Here is a 21,648-nt window from a genome sequence, read left to right on the forward strand (position 1 = left end):
ACGCAAAAACTACTGGACGGATTGGGCTGAAATTTGGAATGGAGATAGATTATACCCTGGATTAGCACATAGGCTACTTTTTATCCCGGAAAATCAAAGAGTTTCCACGGGAATACAAATAACCTACATCCACGCGAACGAAGTCGCGGGCATCAGCTAGTAAAGTATAAACTTGAATGATAATTATTGTGCGTTTACAATTCTAGGCTACGAGTCCAGAAAACAACTATTAATAGCGAACAATAAATTTATACGTGTTAATAATTATTATTATGTTAAACGTATCAATATTTATTAGCATTTCATTAATTATCTCATGTTTTACTGGAAGATTTGAGTAAACAATTACATATTTCAAGACCTCAGTACGCCTGCACTTGCTGGCGTTAAGGCTGTTTTACACCGGAGTAATAATAACATGCTACAATGCAGAATGCATCAAATGAAAACATTAATTTTGTGGCCTTAAGTAGCATTCGGCAGTCTTTTTCATGCCGATACAACATCGTGCCGTAGAATACATCGACATACAGTGTTTAATTATTTTGTACATTTTTTCACGAGTGCCCAAAAAAGGAGTGTAATGTTTTCAGGGTATGTATGGGTTTCTTTATTTCACCTAAACTTCTAAATGCCTGAACAGATTTAGATGTGTGGGGTATGGTTAGAATCCTTACAGTATCTTAGTGAGACTGGCTATATTTTTTTCAAATGTGTCAATTTACACGTATTATATAAATTGATGTACAATAAAGTGTATTCCCATTTTTTCGTTTCACAGATTGTTACATCATTATATTATCATCTTTATCGCAATATTATCGTCAAATAAATTGATTATTATTAATTTATTACAGATATATCAATCTGTAATTATTTTAAATAGATAAAATGACGAATTTTTTGTCAAAATTGAAGGAACATCCTATTTACCTAATTCAACTACGATCATCGACCGTCATGGTCGTAAAAATTATCATCAGACGTTTGTGATAATCTTACAAGATAGTATTTAACTTAACTATTGACCTACACGTATAAAAAAGGCAAAATGATGGGCTGGATGTTGAGTCTAGAAACTTTCGATTTGTGTGTAGGTTCTCTTTATACCTCAGACCTCCACTAAGTTAGAATTTAAAAAAAATCTCACACACACAGACTTCAGACACACATCGCATGCCTCGCTGTCGCATCACTCAGTTGACGATGCCCGTGTTGGCAGAGTCTATGGCGTTCAGGAATATCGACTTACTTGGTGATAGTGGCGTACATGATATCGACGGGCACTCGATACGGTAGCGTCAGCAGCGACACACAGCGCATGCCTCGCTGTCGCATCACTCAGTTGACGATGCCCGTGTTGGCAGAGTCTATGGCGTTCAGGAATATCGACTTACTTGGTGATAGTGGCGTACATGATATCGACGGGCACTCGATACGGTAGCGTCAGCAGCGACACACAGCGCATGCCTCGCTGTCGCATCACTCAGTTGACGATGCCCGTGTTGGCAGAGTCTATGGCGTTCAGGAATATCGACTTACTTGGTGATAGTGGCGTACATGATATCGACGGGCACTCGATACGGTAGCGTCAGCAGCGACACACAGCGCATGCCTCGCTGTCGCATCACTCAGTTGACGATGCCCGTGTTGGCAGAGTCTATGGCGTTCAGGAATATCGACTTACTTGGTGATAGTGGCGTACATGATATCGACGGGCACTCGATACGGTAGCGTCAGCAGCGACACACAGCGCATGCCTCGCTGTCGCATCACTCAGTTGACGATGCCCGTGTTGGCAGAGTCTATGGCGTTCAGCAATATCGACTTACTTGGTGATAGTGGCGTACATGATATCGACGGGCACTCGATACGGTAGCGTCAGCAGCGACACACAGCGCATGCCTCGCTGTCGCATCACTCAGTTGACGATGCCCGTGTTGGCAGAGTCTATGGCGTTCAGGAATATCGACTTACTTGGTGATAGTGGCGTACATGATATCGACGGGCACTCGATACGGTAGCGTCAGCAGCGACACACAGCGCATGCCTCGCTGTCGCATCACTCAGTTGACGATGCCCGTGTTGGCAGAGTCTATGGCGTTCAGGAATATCGACTTACTTGGTGATAGTGGCGTACATGATATCGACGGGCACTCGATACGGTAGCGTCAGCAGCGACACACAGCGCATGCCTCGCTGTCGCATCACTCAGTTGACGATGCCCGTGTTGGCAGAGTCTATGGCGTTCAGGAATATCGACTTACTTGGTGATAGTGGCGTACATGATATCGACGGGCACTCGATACGGTAGCGTCAGCAGCGACACACAGCGCATGCCTCGCTGTCGCATCACTCAGTTGACGATGCCCGTGTTGGCAGAGTCTATGGCGTTCAGGAATATCGACTTACTTGGTGATAGTGGCGTACATGATATCGACGGGCACTCGATACGGTAGCGTCAGCAGCGACACACAGCGCATGCCTCGCTGTCGCATCACCCAGTTGACGATGCCCGTGTTGGCAGAGTCTATGGCGTTCTGGAATATCGTCATCACTGTATCCGGAAGGTCGTCTACGAGCGCGTCCTAAAATAGAATATTTCCGATAAAAATCGAAGATAACAGCCTGTATAGTTGTTTGTTGGTACAGAATAATTGGATAAATAATTTGCTTATATATTCGTGTTGCTCGTACTTCATACCTGTCTATGCGTCTTGCATTCTTCACATTCCGGGTCATATTCATAAGTAGTGTCGTCTAGTACGTCCTGCAAATGGTACGTTGTCTGGACCGCGAGGCATCTAGCGAAAATAGGTGATGGGTAATTAAGAGGATATGAAGCTATCTAAATATTACATAAAAGTTGCAAAGTGAACAAAGTTGCTACATAAATTACATTTAATTTTGATTAATATGAACTGACAGCGCATCTAAGGGCATAGCATAGCATCTAGCATATTACTATTTTTATGATTTATTTAAACGGTCAATTTGGAATCAGTTCGATTAACCTTGGATAAACGGAATTAACAAAAAAAAAACAAATATCTACATTTGGTAAATATCTTGGTATGATTGGTATACGAAGGGTATTTGACCAATTAAGGGCTGCATAGAATTAAAAAAAGAATAAATTGACAGCTCTATTTCTTTGGGACCAAGTTTTAAAACGGATAGTAAGAAGTTCAATCAATAAATTTTCATTATCAACGTACCTGGTGCAAGTGATCATGTTATTTCGATGCAGAAACCGTAGAGCGTCATCGAATCCTTGCTTGCACATGTTGCTGAGAACTTCTGGTTTGGGCGGGAACAGTATCCTTGCGAAGCGGTTTATATTCTGCTTTGACAGTTCTATGCTCGTATTTGCTAGGTTTACCTGTATTAGATTATTTCTTTATAGACAAAGTAGAAGAACTTGACAAATATCGAATGAGATTATATCTGTGAATTATGATAATATAATTTTAAATTTGCTCGCCATGGTATGGCAGATTGTGGCTCGAAATAAAAAAAATGCGATCAACAACTAATTTTACTATGTACCAACCAATCAGCAAATAAATCATTTAATTTTGATTTTTGATTTTTAGAGCTTTATTTACGCCAAAGCTACGTAGTTCGACACTGTAGCATGCCACAGGGTCACGTGGTATAATTTAAAAATTTAGCAAGAACTGCCATCAGACTATCGTACCGAAATGAAAATGAAAAATGAAAAATCTTTATTTATAACTCTACAATGCCTTAACAGTAGTGTACGATAACAACTGCGTTAGTTACAAAACTGTGTTGCAGTTGTTAACGTCCACCTCCAGATTTACAAAATTAGGTACTTAAGAAAAGAAAAGAAAAAGAAAAATATATAACAATGTTAAAAATCAGTGCATGCTATGTTAAATGTACCAAGTGTACAGCACGATGTTGTCTTGGTATAAAGTAGAATACCGCATGCTATTTAATTGCACAAAATTAATCTTTCCATTCATGGAATGCCGCATTGTCGCATGTTATTGCCCCGGGTGTAAAAGAACCTTTGCTTTTTGGTAAAGTCAACAAAAGTTGAAAATCGGCCAAGTGCGAGTCGGACTCGTACACAAAAGGTTCCGTACCATCGTACAAGACGTAACATTATTTATTTAGTTTAAATTTTTATGACGGCCAATTCCACGAAATACATCCTGCTGACAGACAGACGGACAACGGGGTCTTAATAATAAGGTGCCGTTTGCATTTTTAGGATACGGAACCCTAAAAGGTGGTCTAACACAGTGCACGTACTTAAACTACTTTTAGAAGGTCTAGTCTGCACAAGAATGTCAAAAACTTTGCAGTAGTAGTACAAGTAGGTTCAAGTTTTCTAAATCTCAATATAATCTCGATTCAATAGTTTTCAGTTCAAAAGGTAAACGAAATTCGTCATACCCATGAGTCGATTTGAATGTAAATTTAAAAGTAAATTCGGTTTCGTACAAATATTATTCAAAGAAAGACATGTTTTGCACTGTTATAATAGGTACAACGCATGTAATCTCTTGACTCAACCGCGACCGACCTTGGCAGATTGTTTCATTTACCTACATTACATTACATTATCTGGTACTTCCGCTTTTATAGTGACTCATGACAAAATAGTTAAGTTTAACTTTTTTGACTAATATAAAATTACTTAAAATATTAGTTTTTTTCATATAAATCAAATATTTTTGATGAACTTGTACATGAATGTTAAAAAAATTATACGTAAGTAAGTCATTTTAGAAAAGTGATTTATTTTTACTCCACAGAAGTTTTTGAGAAATTTTTGTTTATATCGCTTAGTGAAGCAGCAATGTAGGTACCAACCAATGTTAAATGAGTTTGATGACTTTCATTCAGTGATGATCAGTGAGAATCACAGCTGGGTAGGCTTGGTGAATCGCTCCACCTATTTATGTGGTAGACGTAGTAATAACTGTGTAGTACTACTATAATATACCGATAGATTTTGAGGTCCCAGGGCGCTAGAATGGCGACCTCGCACCGAACAGAGCAGCGTTGGAATACCACCCACTAAGTGGACAGATGACATCAAACGAGTCGCAGGGAGCCGCTGGATTCAGGCGGCTCAACACCGTGGCGTGAGGAAGTCCCTACAAGAGACCTATGTCCTGCAGTGGACGTCTATCGATTGATGATGATGATGATTATGACGTTCAAACTCAAAGTAAGTACTATTTTACTCCTTTTTATGGTCAGAATAGTTAGACTTGTAAGATGATATAGTGGTGATGATTAATAACGTAAACTTAAAACTTAAAGCTACGAGGGTTCCAAACGCGCCCAGGTCTGAGTTCACAAACTATTATAACGTACTTACGTGGAACAGTTGCGAGCTGAGGTCCCTGGGGCATATATCGCTTTCGCCACAAAACGGGCTCACAGTGATGGTGTTTTCGTCCAACACAGGCAGGTTGTCGCTGAAGCCGCCGTCCATGTAGCGGATGCCATGGAACCGCGGAGGCAGCATGCCCGAGAACACCGGCACGAAGCATGACGCGAGCAGCGCCTACGACCATATCCGGTTACAAGGACCAAAAGAAAGAATCTAGATATACAGGGTGTAACCATAACGCTAGCAAAAACTTAGCGTTATTACTATACCTTATCACAATCCAATGCCAATAACCATTCGCCTTATCCTGTAGTTTTAGTGATTTAATATTTTTCAAACTTGTATTGTATAGCGTGCAAAGCTGGGGTCAATGCCCCACCTACAACGCGACATTGACTTCGAGTGACCTATTTACGGAACATTCGTTGACCTCTAGCGTCAGTCAGATGTTTTATTTGCAATATATTGTGACAGCTTCACAAGTTGACAAATCAGTGAGGTCTTGCGTCACGTCATCACACCCCTTTCCGCTTCACTCTACTACCGCAGACCTACTCAGTTATGTGTTGTGCCTGTTACTACTCCGTCAAGCTAAGTTTGCACTGGCGTGGATTACGTCACACTGACGTTTAGGTACGGTATGCGAACCGTACTGACGCGACAAGACGACCGCGGAGAGGTGAGCGGGTAAATGGGAGAGGCGCAGCATTCCAGTGAGGTGCAAACTTAGCGCGACCGAGTTATAATATAAGTTTCATTTACTCACTTGTAATAAATCTTCTCTGGTTTCAAATTCGGATACAATGACATTATTGCCATCATACACCCTTGTTAGCGAAATGTGCAGTTTCCCACTGACTATTTTGTGTGCGTCGTGTGGGATGAACTTCTGCATGCCCTCCAGAAGGAGGTTCTGTATACTGAAAGACGGACTGAAGGGTCCGAGGGACCCAGCCCTCGCTTCTCTTACTATACTCAGAACATCACTTGTAATTTCCCCTAAAAATAAAATTATTATTTAATATTTTCATTGCTAAGGGTCATGACCCTATGCCACTACAATTTATGCTGTTTACATTAAGGTTAACGTCAATGCCCAACAACGCTGTAATTATCGCGATAATCAACGTGTTGCACTGAGTGGCTACACTTGAAATGTTAACGTCTAATGCCAATTGAATTGGTGGTCAAATCGTCTTGAACGGTTAAGGGTCATGAGCCCGGGCTGCCCGCGAAATTCAAATTTAATTTGGTTTTTCGCAATTTGTTATCTAATACGACAACGTAGGCTTCTGGTTATTTTATTTGCGACAATGGCAATATCATCCTCACAGGTTTATATAAAAATCTTTACTTGAAAAGGTCCAGTTTAAGAAATAAATTAAAGTATCGACTATTCTCACAAAATAGTCGACACTTTAATTTATTTCTTAAACTGAACGGTATAGGTAGTAGTTAATAGGTATACCTAGTAAAAGTAGTAGGTAAAGAGACATGTGGAAAGCAGCCAGTATTGTAAGCGATAGCTGTAAATTACTTAAGTTTATATCAAAACATTTTCAACTAAGCAAGTGATTTTGCAGTGGATATAAAAAATTAAGCAAGACCATATAAAAGTTTGAAACAATCATATTAATTAAGTACCTTTATAGTTCAGTCAATTTGCAAATTGCCCTCTGAAAAAAGACCTACCGTAATTTGACATAATGAATCGTTAGGGGGGCATGTCAAGAGGTCACAGGAAAAATAAAAAGGTCGCGCTGATTGCTGATTTTGAGAAATTCAAAAATGAATAAAAAAAAAATGAAATGCTTTTTTCTTGGAAACTATTTTTTGTGTAAATAAAAGTTGTAGCTAATTTTGTGACGAACAACTTTCGAATTTACATTATTATAAAAAAATCATTTTTTCCTATCGAAAATAGCGTTGAAACACTTTTTTGATCCATTGGCGCCCTCTACTTTTTGTATTTCAAGTCGGATGACGTCACTCCAATGACAAAAAATGTAGTTCGCAATGCCCTCTACATTTTTATTTAAAAAACTTTTTCCTAAAACCAATAATTTCTAAGAAAAAAGCATTTCAAAATTTTTTAATTCATTTTTTGAATTTCTCAAAATCAGCAATCAGCGCGACCTTTTTATTTTTCCTGTGACCTCTTGACATGCCCCCCTAACGATACATTATGTCAAATTACGGTAGGTCTTTTTTCGGAGGGCATCTAATTATTCCTTACATATTTACTGAACTATTATTAAAAAGATGATTATACTTACTATGTTACTAATTGACCTCTTGATACAATTGTTTGTTTCTGTTTTTATCAAAACTAAATATTTGTAATTAATAATATTTACTTACGACTCACATCAACTAAACACAAGATAAGATTTTATCAATATTGACTCAAATACTTAATATGATACATAATTAATTAAGCAAAGTGATAATTATAAATTTTTTTGAACAATATTTTCAACAAACTTTGTTATACATATTGTGAAAAATTAGATTTCACTAATGAGTTTAAATCCCATATTTATATAATGTCTATACAGTGTGTTTTTTTAACTTCGTCAGTATGGGGAAATCTGAAACCTTAGAAGAGACAGGGAAAGCGTTTTAGGAACCATTTGCACTTTTTTATCGAAACAAGTTTGGCATAGTGAATTTTTTGATCAAGCGTGAGTTGTCCATAAAAATTAATAAAATTGACAATTTTTTTTTAATGCTAATCAACTCAGTTTCATATAAGGATCATTTCATTGTATCGAAATTCAAATTTAATAAAATGTTTTTCATACAATTCCTACTAGTACACAACTCACGCTTGACCAAAAAATTGACTTCGCCAAAATTGTTTTCATTAAAAAAGAGCAAATGGTTCCTAAGACACTTGCCCTGTATCTTCTATGGTTTCAGATTTCCCCATACTATCCAAGTTAAAAAAAAAAAACAGACTGTATATGGGACCTATATTGTGTTTTGATTTTATTGTCAGAGAAGTATTATTAAATCTTAAACATTTATGTTTAATATATAAAAATATTATAACATGTTACTAAAAAAATTAAAGCATAATCAGGTAATTATTAAATTGGTACTTTTTTTAAAGTACTTAGCTTGTTTTAAAACAGTCTAAAAAGTATAAAATAATTATAGTTAAGTGTGAGAACACTAGTAAGATTTAAAATGAAAAATGTGGTCAGAGAGAAAATGGGTAAGTAAGTACTTATTAGAAATACAGGAACCATATTATATTATGTACTTGATTTTAAAGAAAATAAAAACTGTATTTAATAATTTAAAAAGAATTCATAGGCAAGTCAGAAATCAAGACTTTTGCGAAAAATAAATTGTGACTGATTTTATCATGGAAATTGATCAAGAAGAAATAATTAACATGTATATTTATTGTCAAAATAGGCTCTAAATTAAAATCATAAGTTTAGTCTTTATGTTTATTTTTGAAAATTATATTTTCCTTAGACCAAATAACTCTACCTCAAATCACTAAAATTTTTGTCTCACTTACTGCTCCCAAAAACACCAATGTAAAAATGTAAGTACCTACCTACACTTATGTAAATTATTTTAGAACAATGTTTAAAATAATATGATAATGATTTATCATTATTGTATTGTACAAAATTTTAATTTAAACTTGTTTACAAAAACAACATTAGCCATCAATTTCATGTTCAATCTTAATAATGTAAAATACTTGTATTGCTTAAATCTTATACTATCTATAGAATTTGAATTTTGTTTATTTATTTTAATATGTAATTTCACTAGAAAGTGAAGTTCTAACATGCTTATTAAGTATAATACTTGATACTTAGCTGGTATGTTCTAATAAATAATAATTATTTATCATGAAACAGACAAAAAAAATGTAATTTGATTTAACCAACTTACCAATGGGAAGATCACAGAGTAAACAACATGCAGAAATAGCCCCAAAGGAGGCTCCAGAAATCTTTCCTATAAGCAAGTGAGGTGCATACTTCTTAAGACACACTGCAACACCAACATGGTAAATACCAAGAAACCCACAACCAGCAAACGATAAGTTCATTATTATGTACGCATACAACTTAAACAGAAAATTATTAAATACACTCTGTATACATATAAATCACTACACTGCCACTTAAACCACCCAACAAAAACAGTAGGCGTATTTATCTAACGCAATATTATTAATAACTCTCACAATGTAAAATCGTCGGACGTCTGACGAACAACAAGTTTTATTATAATATAAATAAAAAAAAGTGCTGTGATACTATCCTATCAGCATGCTATCCACCGATGCTATCAGCTGAGTTTGACACATAATCCTACTCTATGGTTTGACATGACCACAGACACCACATACCGTCTGGGACATGACATACGTTCACTAGAGTTAGACAGAGTTAGACTGATCCGACATGGATCCGACCATGATCCGACTGATCGACTTTAGGGTTTGTCGATGGTTTGTCGCATGCAGCGTACCTAGCCCGAAGACCTAGCCTTTGACCTCCCGCGCAGGCCGCGATCATCGATACATTTACTCTTTGCCATCCATATTTGAGCAAAGATGTATACATTTACTCTTTGCCATCCATATTTGAGAAAAGATGTAGAAGATCCGTTGCATTTTACTTAGTTTGTGATTTTTTTTAAACAAAACAGTTTTCTTACCTCGTTGTACAGGTATATTTGTACAGGTATTTTATGTACGACGAATGTTGCTGGATATATAGTAGCGCCGTGTTCTCTACCAGGGTAGTAATAAAAACAAAAGAAATGAACACTAAAAAATATATATATTATAATTCACTATTTAAAGTTACAATTCTTGTAGACTACCACACAATACAACGGGCTAGATGCAACTAACGAATTACGCTACGTCGTGGCACGCGTAGCTTCTAAAATGATTACTCGCTAGTGCCTCTACATCACACCACCCCAAATTTTTATCTTAATAAAAATTAAACAAATACAAATTTCCGCAACCTTAATTTTATTTCACAATATTCGTTCTTCATTTTTCGACAACCCTAGCAATGTTTCCGATCCGCTTACCCAACAAATCAATAATTTAAACACGTCACCCTTGTAAAGTGTTCCTTTGATTCGATGCATGGTACATCTCTTAACACATTATACTTGAGATGAGTCACTACAACTTGAGCGGGTGGCGACGGGGTCGCTGTGGCAAGTCCACTTTCAATTGTTGCTATTCCCACGCCATCCAGCCTTCGTTGCACTCAACGCTTCGAATGTTGGTTACATTACATTTTACATTTACACACTATCCAATAAATTATAACAATCGTCAACCACTCTAACACTCTCAATAATAAGGTTTAGTTATGACTTCTAATAAAAAATAATACATGAATAAAATAAAAAATAATATATGCGGATCGGGGCCATTTTACAATACTTATTTCATAATACTCGTTTGCTTAATTGCTAGTTACTATTCGAATTATTCTACTGATACCTAACGGGCGTTTTGCTGACTCTCCCACTCCGAGTAGTACGGATCGTATGAGTCGGCAAAACGTCATCGTCACTAAATCTACATTTTTTCTTACATGACGTTTCACCCGGCGTTTGTCGTGGATTTTCGATATCCAGGACAAAAGCCGGTTTCAACCTGTCAATAGAAATAAGGGCCTGTCTATTGGGTAACTGTACTAAGTATGCTTTTTCCAACCGCTTTATGACGTCATAGGGACCGTCATATGGTGGTTGTAGACACTTACGCATTACATCGTTTCTAACAAAAACTTTTTTACAGTCTTTTAAGGCAGGGTGTACAAAAATAGTCCGAGAGTCTCTGTGTGTCTCGGGTTTCGGTCTTAAATTACTAATTACCTGTTTCAACTGCTTTAGGTACTCATCACCGTCCGTTATCTTACTATCCGACGGTTCGAAAAATTCTCCAGGGAGCCTCAGAGTTCGCCCAAAGGTTAATTCCGCGGCACTTACCCCTGTGTCACTGCGTGGTGCTGCACGTAGTCCCATCATAATGGTGTGCATTTCTTCAACCCACGATCTATTGTCCTTTAATCTCGCCATTAAGGCGGCCTTAAAACTACGATGCCATCGTTCGATCGCGCCATTACTCTGTGGATGATACGGTGTCGTCCTGAACTTATGAACCCCTAAATATTTCATTAACTGTCTAAAGAGACTGCTTTCAAATTGCTTTCCTTGATCTGAGCTCAAATTAATAAAACACCCATGTCTAGTAATCCATCCTTCATACACGAGTTTGGCTACTGTCTTCGCACAAATATCTTTAATTGGAAATGCTTCCGGCCAACCTGTTTCTCTATCTATCATTGTAAGACAATACCTGTAGCCTTCCTCTGAAATAGTGAATGGACCTGTAATGTCAATGTGTAAATGACACATTCTATCTACTTTTGCAAATTGCCCTAAAGGTGACATAGTGTGTCTGTGAACCTTTGCTTTTTGACACTCTATGCACGACCTAGCCCAAATACCTATATCTTTATTCATCCCAGGCCAAAAATAATTATTAGTTACCATTTTCCTTGTTGTTCTAATGCCTGGATGGCTGAGGTTATGTATTGTTTCGTATGCGATACGCCTAAACTGTTTTGGTAAGTAAGGCCTAGCCTTATCGCCTCGCAAGTTACAAACAATCGGTTTATTTACACTCGGCAAGTCAATTTTTATTAGTCTCGTATTACCGTTTTTTGTTCCTAGCAATTCTGTGAGCTCTTTGTCGTTGGCTTGCGCAATAGCCACTTCTGTGAAGTCAAGTACAGACGGGCACGAAATTGTTTCAACGCGCGATAACGCGTCCGCGGGCGCATTCTCTTCGCCTTTTGTATAGCGTATATCCGTCGTGAACTCACTAATAAATAATAACTGACGGGTCCTTCGCGGCGTTTCTTTACTACTACTTAGCTTTTCAAACGCAAGCGTTAACGGCTTATGATCTGTATACAAAACGAGATCTCTACCTTCGAACATGTTCCTAAAATATTGCACTGACAAATAAAGCGAAAGTAACTCCCTGTCGTAGGTACTGTACTTTTGTTGCGTGTCAGTCAATTTTTTCGAAAAATAACCTAACGGAACCCATTCGTTATTTACTCTTTGTTGCAATGTGCCTCCAACACAACTATTTGACGCGTCTGCCATTATAGCAAGCACTTGACCTGTTATCGGATACGCTAACAAAGCAGCGTTCTGTAAATTCAACTTGCATTGTTCGAAAGCTTGAACAGCACTTTCTGTCCACACTATACTACTTTTGTCACGTTTCTTTGCTCCGTGAAGATACTTATTTAATTCAGCTTGATATTCGGCTGCCTGACGCAAATGACTTCTATAGAAATTTACCATGCCCAGAAATCTACGAAGTTCCTCTACCGTTTTCGGTCTGGGAAAGTCTACAATGGCTTGGACCTTGCTTGGCAACGGTCTTAAGCCACTGGCTGACACCTCATGACCCAAAAACTCAACTTTATCCTGCGAAAACGCACACTTCGCTAAATTAATAGTTAGTCCAACTTGTTGTAATCTTTCAAAAACGGCCTCTAAATGTTTTTCGTGAAGCGAACTATTTTCGCTAGCTATTATTAAATCATCTAAGTATGAAAAAACAAATTCTGCTTTATAATTCGCACAATCCGGGTTATTTTGTTGAAAATTTGCCTCTAAATCCTGTAAGACATAATTATTCATGAAACGTTGAAACGTTTGTGCTGCGTTTCTTAAACCGAAAGACATACATGGCCATTCAAATAAACCAAAAGGTGTAATGATTGCTGTTTTCTCCACGTCATCCTCTGCTATCGGAATAAAATGATACGCTCGGTTAATATCAATCCTGCTAAATACTTTCTTATCGGCTAAAATAAACGTAAAATCCTTTATGTGAGGAATTGGGTATCTATCAGGCTTCGTAATTGCATTCAGCGCTCTATAGTCTCCACACGGCCTTATATTACCATCTTTTTTAGGTACAACGTGTAGAGGACTCGCCCACGCACTCTTTGACGGGCGGCAAATACCCATTTCCTGCATAAGGCGAAATTCTTCTCTTACCTTTTTAAATCGGTCCGGCGGCAGTGGCCTTGGACGCGCATGCACCGGAGGACCTGAAGTCTCGATGTGGTGTCTTACGCTGTGACGTGGTGGTTCTTTGAACGTCGCTGGCATTGTCAATTCCGGGAACCTACTTAGAAGAGAATAACATGGATGCGATTCGGCTATAGTAAAAATAGATGAATGCTCCGAGTTTACTATAGTGGAAATTACATACATGTTAGTCTCCTGATCTAACAATCGTCTGTTTCTTAAGTCTACTAACAAATTATACTTAGCTAAAAAATCCGCTCCTAAAATGGGTTGTTTAACGTCGGCTATCACAAAAGTCCACTTAAACGCACGACGCAATCTTAAATTTAACACTAGAGTCTTTGTTCCGTAAGTCTGTATTTCACTACCATTCGCGGCATAAAGTTTGTATTTATTATTCATTGCACTGTCACACACTGATTTATAACTTTTAGGCAACACTGAAATGTTCGCACCTGTGTCTATTAAATAACGTATGCCATTGTCTTTATCCGTAATACATAAACGGTGGTTCCCTAATTCGACGCAGGTACCCACCGGTTCCACCTGCATCTTTACTAGTTTTCCTGCTTCGTATTCCAGGTGCACGGCTGCTCGCAGCGATTAGCTCTCTGCTTATATTTAAAATGATGCACGCAGAGCCAGTCCGGGCTATCCGGGGTACGTCTGGACCTGTTTTCCTCTCGTCCTCTGGAACGCGAACGACCACGGAACCTTCCGCGACCTCGCCTGCCTCGCCAACTGTCTCTGGACCTGTCCAGCTGGTCCAACCTTGCATGTATCCTGGCTATTTCAGCTGCCATCGACGAAGTTCCAGGTACCGCCTCCTTTGCTGCCACTTCTGCTACTGGTTGGGACTTCATAGTTTCCATTACTTTGTCAGCAATCACGGCTAGTCTATCTAGATCTTTGGCTTCTGTCGCAGCCAGAACGCCTCGTGCTGCTGCTGGTAGCAGGTTCTGCCATAAAACGCTTAGGGTCTCATTATTCATTTTACCCCTGGCCAGATCCTGCATCTTTCGGAGGAGGTGGCTGGGTTTCTGATCACCCAGTTCCATCTCCCCGATGAGCTTCTGTATCTGGCGGTTCTCCGACTCTTCATATATGTTCAGCAACCTTTCTTTAAGTACCTCGTACTTACGCTCCTCCGGAGGATTGATGAGGATGTCCGTCACCTGTTGAATGACATCCTTACCCAGCTTGGATACCACTATATTATTATACTTGGATGCGTCTCCTTGTTTTTGTGGTGCCAGTATTGCTTCCAGCTGGATAAACCAGACCCTAGGTTGGTCGGTCCAAAACTCCGGGATCTTCGACGTGATAGATATCGACGCTAGATGCGTGTCTTCATCCATCACTACTGTCGTAGGTTGCGCCATTTTTACAGTTTTTTAGTTTTTCACTTCCTTACACGTGTTAACTTGAGTTGCCCTAGCTTACGTTACGTTACTATTTTAATAAAATTAACACGCGCTACCCTGGTAGTTCAAAGTCCGAGTCACCAATGTACAGGTATATTTGTACAGGTATTTTATGTACGACGAATGTTGCTGGATATATAGTAGCGCCGTGTTCTCTACCAGGGTAGTAATAAAAACAAAAGAAATGAACACTAAAAAATATATATATTATAATTCACTATTTAAAGTTACAATTCTTGTAGACTACCACACAATACAACGGGCTAGATGCAACTAACGAATTACGCTACGTCGTGGCACGCGTAGCTTCTAAAATGATTACTCGCTAGTGCCTCTACACTCGTCATTGACCTCTTAGTACAAGCATAGTAGGTACATAATATGGTGATCACAGATCAATAACATGGTGGTGATCTTTATTTTTATTTTTATTTTATTTATAGAAGGAAAATCTACAGCGAAGTAATACTAATAAGAATCTTAATACTAATTACATCGATAAATATGGCTAGTTACAGATTTTCTCGAAAATAATAATTATAATAATTTGTCTGAGTGAGTGATACATAGTTAGATACTAAAGAAAAAAAAACAAGAATTAATTAAGTAAATATATCAAAAGTGGGTTAAGAAAATAAATAAATAATTTTATACGTATAAAAAAAACAGTATCTCAGGTAGCCTAAATAAAAAATAACATAACATAATAATAATATTGAATATAATTATGAAGCATTTAACGAATTAATGTTTAAGGTACAACAAGAATGTGTTTATGTGTGTGAGTGTGTGTGTGCATGTGAGTGTGTGCGTGTGTGTGTGAGATGATGTTAAGTACATAAATGTGTCGCTTAAATGTCTTTTAGGAATAGCAAAAAAGGTCAATTTCCGAGTAATGTTTGTTATAGGTGCGAGTTATTCTAGCAATGGCTGAGTTTTGTGAATATTTTTTTCTTTTACTTATCTTAATATACTAATATATAATTACTTAAAATACGTATCTTAATATACTAAGTCTGTGGTGGTGATCAGTGTATGGTGGTGATCAAAGAAAGAATATGTTTTGTGACTTTTATTACCATTATTACTTCTTTGCTCGGTGAATCTCTAGTATAATAGCAATATAATAGGTTTTCAAATCCCGATTTTTCATTATATACATAGTATATATTAGTACGAATAACGAATTTGTAAATAACTACCTACCATAATATACTCTTTGATTACTACAAACCTGACATTGGCGAATCTAAGTAAAGAGAAGTAAAGCCAGAAGAGAAAAAAATATATATATAATAGGTTATCTGTGACCCCGACTTGACAGTTGACCCCGACTGACCCCGACTCGACGACGGAGTCGGGAGTCCGAACAACGTAGTGAGTACATACTCTTTGGTCCGAAGGTCCGAAGGGTTTGTTTTTGTTAATTGTTAGAAGGGTTATTAAAATATTGATCAGTGATCGCGATTCGCAAGGCTATTCCTATTGTGCACATAGTGATTACATACCTACTCTTTGATTGTGCAAGTTCGAGTTCACAGGCGAGTGCAGGCGAGTCCTTTATCAAAAAATGTATGCAAGTTCTCAGTTATGGTTTGATCTTACAGCATCACCTCAACGCCTCTTGAGAGTACATTCGTGCATTACCTATCTCAACCATTATCCGATTCCATTGTACAACTAGCTTGTCAGCGTAGTGTAACAAAAATACTTCACGATGGAGGAACAACTCGTAATACCTAAGGAGGAAATGTTAGAAGAGGAACATAATATTATTACTGTTGAATTTGAGTGTGAAGATAATAAAGGTTTTATTGTACCTATACAAGAGTACTCAAACACAAGTCAACCCCTAGACTCCGCAGATTCGGACCAACAAATTGACAACATGTTAATTGTACCTAAAGAAGAGATTATTGTACTTAAAGAAGAGTTACCCCACCTGAGTCCACACCAAGACTCCGCAAATTCAGATCAACAAATGGTCAACATATTCCTGCCAATCAAAACAGAAACAATTATAAGTAAAGAAGTTGCAGAGTTACAAAAAACACAAATGTCATCTGCAGACACGGATTTGTTTGCAGGATGTCCGACGACCTACATCAAAGTGCGTTGCCTTATAATTATATATCTTTAAAATTTATGGAGGGTATTTAGTGCATTTGATAACCTAGTGGTTAAGACGTCTGCCTGCTATTTGGGAGGTCCGGATTTCAATCCCAGGCATACACCCCTAACTTATCTGAGCTATGTGCATTTTAAGCAATGATAGCCTAGTGGTTAGAACGTCTGTTTCCTAATCAGAGGTTGTGGGTTCCATCCCGGGCACACACCACTAACTTTTCAATTATGTGCGTTTTAAGCAATTAAATATCTCTTGCTTTAACGGTGAAGGAAAACTTCGTGGTGAAACCTGCATGCCTGAGAGTTCTCCATGTTCTCAAAGGTGTGTGAAGTCTGCCAATCCGGATTGGGCCAGCGTGGCAGACTATGGCCTAAACCCTCCTCATTCTGAGAGGAAACCTGTACTCAGTAGTGGGGCGGAAATGAGTTGATCATGATAACGATGATGAACTAAATATCACTTGTTTTGCACATTATAACTTCAGGCTGGATTACTTTATGCATACACTATCATGTCCCAATGCAGATTGGCAGACTTCACAATGTTTAAGGGCACAATAATTTATGGAGAACTTCAGTATGCAGGTTCCCTCACGATGTTTTCCTTCACTGTTAAAGCAAGTTACATTTAATTGTTTAAAATGCACATAACTCTGAAAAGTTAGAAATGCATGTCCGAGATTGAACCTTCAAGATCCCCAATAAAATGTGGATGTTTTAATCACTAGCCTACCACTGCTTAACAACATGATGTAATGTAAATAAATATCTTTTTTGTACAAAGCAATATGCAGTCTACTACTTGTTTTGGGTGCACTTTAACATCTAATATAGTATATTTTGTTTCAGTGGGAGCCTTCACAAACTGAAGCAAGTCTGCCCACAGATGTTACTCAAACACTCGGTAAATAGCAACCATCCTCCATAGTCCTTACTAATATTATAAATGCGAAAATATGTCTGGCTGTCGGCTGATAGTTTTTCATGGCCCAACAGTTTAACCGATGTTAATGAAAGGTACAGAGTTAGCTTACGTACCGGCGACGAACAAAGGCCACTTTTTCCTTTTTTTTAATCCGGAAAATCAAAGAGTTCCCGCAGGATTTTTAAAAAAGCCCACCGGTTAAACCAATTTATACGAATTTTGGTACAGAGGTAGTTTGCATCCCGGAAATTGACATAGGCAACTTTTTATCCCGGAAAAGCAAAGAGATCCCACTGGGTTTTTAAAAAACCTAAATCCACACGAACAATAAACCATAAGCCATCTGTTTCTCTCTCCAATACAAGTTGTGGTTATTAGTTCATTACCTCAATTTCAATATTGAGTAATCACAATTTTTAGGATCCCCTAAAGAAAATAATACTTTTTTATCCCACTATGGCAAAGCCAAACGAAGTGTTGTGATATCAACAGTCTTATGCAGGTTTGTATTTATGTATTTTATGTCAGAGACAATTTAGAAATTAGAATTCCGAATCCTGCCGGAAATCGAATCCGTAGACCTCCCGCTTATGAGACCACAGCCATGTATATCGCTGAAAATAGTGCTCATCAATGCACCAGGGAAATTATCAAAACCCTTAAAAATCTGCCCTCTGCACTGGTCGGTCTTCAACATTCAGTCTGTTGCACAGGTTTTTTAAAGAAAATGTTTTGCCTTTCAGCTTCTACTTCGCGGCACGAACGTCCACAGAACCAAATTGATCGAGCTGCTGAGATTAAGGACCTTCCTTCTGGCAATGTTTCCGAGGAAATCAGGACCAGTAAAAGTGCTTCACTTTTACATAAAATAGAGAAAGGCACTGACAAGAAACCTCATGCTTGTCACCTATGTCAGGCTTCATTTTTACACAAAAGTCAGTTAACTGCTCACATTACAACTCACACTAGATACAAACCTCACTCCTGCCATATATGTCATGCTAAGTTTTCATACAAAAGTCAATTAACTACTCATCTTAGGACTCATACAGGAGATAAACCTTACAGCTGTGATATATGTCAGGCCAAATTTGTACAGAAACATCACTTAACAACTCACAGTAGGATACACACTGGGGAAAAACCTTACTCCTGTGATATATGTGAGGCCAAATTTGCCCATAAACACAGCTTAACAACTCACAATAGGATACACACTGGGGAAAAACCGTATGCCTGTGATAAATGTCAGGCCAAATTTGTTCAAAAAACTCAATTAACTACTCACATTAAAAGGACACACATTGGAGACAAACCTCACTCCTGTGATATATGCCAGGCTAAATTTGCACACAAAAGTTACTTAATTACTCACAGTAAGGCTCACACTGGAGGCAAACCATACTCCTGTGATATATGTCAGGCTAAATTTTTATACAAAAGTCAATTAACTACTCATAGTAGGATTCATACTGGAGATAAACCTTACTCCTGTGATATATGTCAGGCCAAATTTGTACAGAAATGCCACTTAGCAACTCACATTAGGACACACACTGGGGAAAAACCTTATTCCTGCGATATATGTCAGGCTAAATTTTCACTCAAAAGTCACTTAACATCTCACAGGTGGACTCACACTGGAGAAAAACCTCACTCCTGTGATATATGTCAGGCTAAATTTGTACAGAAAGGCCACTTAATAAATCACACTAGGATACACACTGGGGAAAAGCCTTATTCCTGTGATATATGTCAGGCTAAATTTGCACGAAAATATAATTTAGCTACTCACATGTGGTCTCACTCTGAGCAGAAACCAATTTCTTGTGATCAGTGTCAGGCCAAATTTACGCATAAGTTTACTTTAACTCGCCATATGCGGATTCACACTGGCGAACTACCTTATTCCTGTGACCAATGCCAGAGTAAATTTAGACGTAAAAGCACTTTAATTTTTCATATGAGTAGCCACACTGGCTCTGGTGACAGACCTTATTCCTGTGATATATGTCAGAGAAACTTTATACGAAAACAACAATTGACCATTCATATGAGGGCCCACACTGGTAACAAACCTTTTTCTTGTAACATATGTCTGCTAAAATTCGCATTTAAATTTAATTTGACTAGCCACATGAACACTCACCTTGGAGATAAATCTCTTACTTGTAAAATTTGTTCGAAAAAATTTACACGTAAAAGTAGCCTTAAAACTCACATGAAGTCTCACACTGGTGAAAAACCTTATTCTTGTGGCCAATGCCAAAGGAAATTTACACAAAAAGTTACTTTAATTGCTCATACAAGGACTCACACTGGTGAAAAACCTTTTTCTTGTGATCATTGTCAAAGGAAATTTACACAAAAAAGTACTTTAACTGCTCACATGAGGATATGCTCATTTGCGTGAAACCTTATCATTGTAAAAATTTGAATGGAGATAAAATCTACAACAATCTCTATTCCTAATGAAACTGTAACAATAAATTTTCATAATTGCAAAAATGTCTCAAATGTAAAGGAGATCATTCTAGCTCCATACATTTTTGGGCCTTTTCTGAAAGTGCCGGCCAACGAAAAAAAATGGTACGGATCGTTAGAACTAGCCATTTGGAGTAATAGTTAATATGGCAGAAAAGTTGTAGGATTGCTCTGAACCAAGTTATACAAGGTCGAAGATTCGTCATTTTCATACATTTTATTGATTTCTAAAAGTGCTGGGAAACATAAAATAATGTTAGATATTGCTAGAACTAATGATTTGAAGTAATTATCATTATGACCCGAAGGCTGTGGGGCCATTATATGTCGTGTTATACAAGTTATATAAAAAATTAATATAATTTGTATAATTAATTGCAACCGATTTTATGATTTTGTTACTGTTCTGATTGTTTTATACGAATTTGAATACACGTACAATTATTTTGACTCCCACGAAGTGCTGGATCAGCTGCAATGTCGACAAAATTCGTTTATACATACCTGGATTGTATGCGGCCTTGTAATACTAGGTGATCTCATCCAGCCATCTCCCAAACTTCTGCCACTGGGAATTGGGATATCTCCGGCGAGCTCTGTGATGAATGCACCATTTGGTTATACGTACTGTTCACCATAGTAACTTCGGGCTTGCTTCAGTCGATAGCTGCCCAAAGCAACCTGCGTCAATTCTTCTGTGAATCTAGGAAAGTCATTGAACGGAGGATGTTGGCTTCCACAGCCTGGAAATGAGCTCTCCTTCTATTATAATTACATATTGTTTGTGATAACAAGTTCTGCTGAACTGTTTTGCTCACTGGCTGTTCATGGATTACGTCAAGAAAATCACGTGCATGCACGTTGTTGTCTATCAGAAGATGATAGCCGTTCAGCAATGCTGACAAAATCCTGAAATAATCGACCATGTTACTTAATGTTCGGTTACAAATCCTGAATAACCCTGAGTAAACAAAAATCTCCTCCAAAGCGGTCGTTAATCATTTACATTATCCAGCAGCAAATGATAAAAAGTCTAGATTTATTGGCTTCGTCAGTAGTTAGCTGGGTTTTTACTGATGTTTTGTTACTGGCATTTGTGCCATATAACCGCACACCTCAAGAAAGAAAGATTACCTCAAGATTGTTTATGGTATCTCCAAAACCATGGACTAAGATAAAAATCC

At 37.9% G+C, this 21,648-nt stretch overlaps 2 protein-coding genes across 2 annotated transcripts in view; one reads left to right on the plus strand and one right to left on the minus strand.

Moving 5' to 3' along the window:
* The window catches only part of LOC123865914, a 42,893-nt gene extending 33,189 nt beyond the window's left edge, over positions 1–9,704 (minus strand). Inside the window, exons 1-6 of the mRNA XM_045907143.1 lie at positions 9,299–9,704; positions 6,144–6,376; positions 5,363–5,551; positions 3,219–3,382; positions 2,705–2,804; positions 2,413–2,588 (exon numbers count right to left, since the gene is read on the minus strand). Coding sequence (XP_045763099.1) covers positions 2,413–2,588; positions 2,705–2,804; positions 3,219–3,382; positions 5,363–5,551; positions 6,144–6,376; positions 9,299–9,458 — 1,022 coding nt within the window. The 5' untranslated portion in view covers positions 9,459–9,704. The remainder of the gene's footprint in view (positions 1–2,412; positions 2,589–2,704; positions 2,805–3,218; positions 3,383–5,362; positions 5,552–6,143; positions 6,377–9,298) is intronic.
* Positions 9,705–16,311: 6,607 nt separating this feature from the next.
* On the plus strand, positions 16,312–20,826 carry LOC123865892 (zinc finger protein 271-like). The gene is made up of 4 exons (XM_045907106.1): positions 16,312–17,038; positions 17,905–17,959; positions 18,724–20,413; positions 20,795–20,826. Exons 1-3 carry the CDS (start codon positions 16,646–16,648, stop codon positions 20,391–20,393), a joined length of 2,118 nt encoding a protein of 705 aa, XP_045763062.1. The 5' UTR covers positions 16,312–16,645; the 3' UTR covers positions 20,394–20,413; positions 20,795–20,826.
* Positions 20,827–21,648: the final 822 nt, after the last annotated feature.

The sequence above is a fragment of the Maniola jurtina genome, chromosome 6 (genome assembly GCF_905333055.1).
Source record: "Maniola jurtina chromosome 6, ilManJurt1.1, whole genome shotgun sequence".
Lineage (NCBI taxonomy): Eukaryota > Metazoa > Arthropoda > Insecta > Lepidoptera > Nymphalidae > Maniola > Maniola jurtina.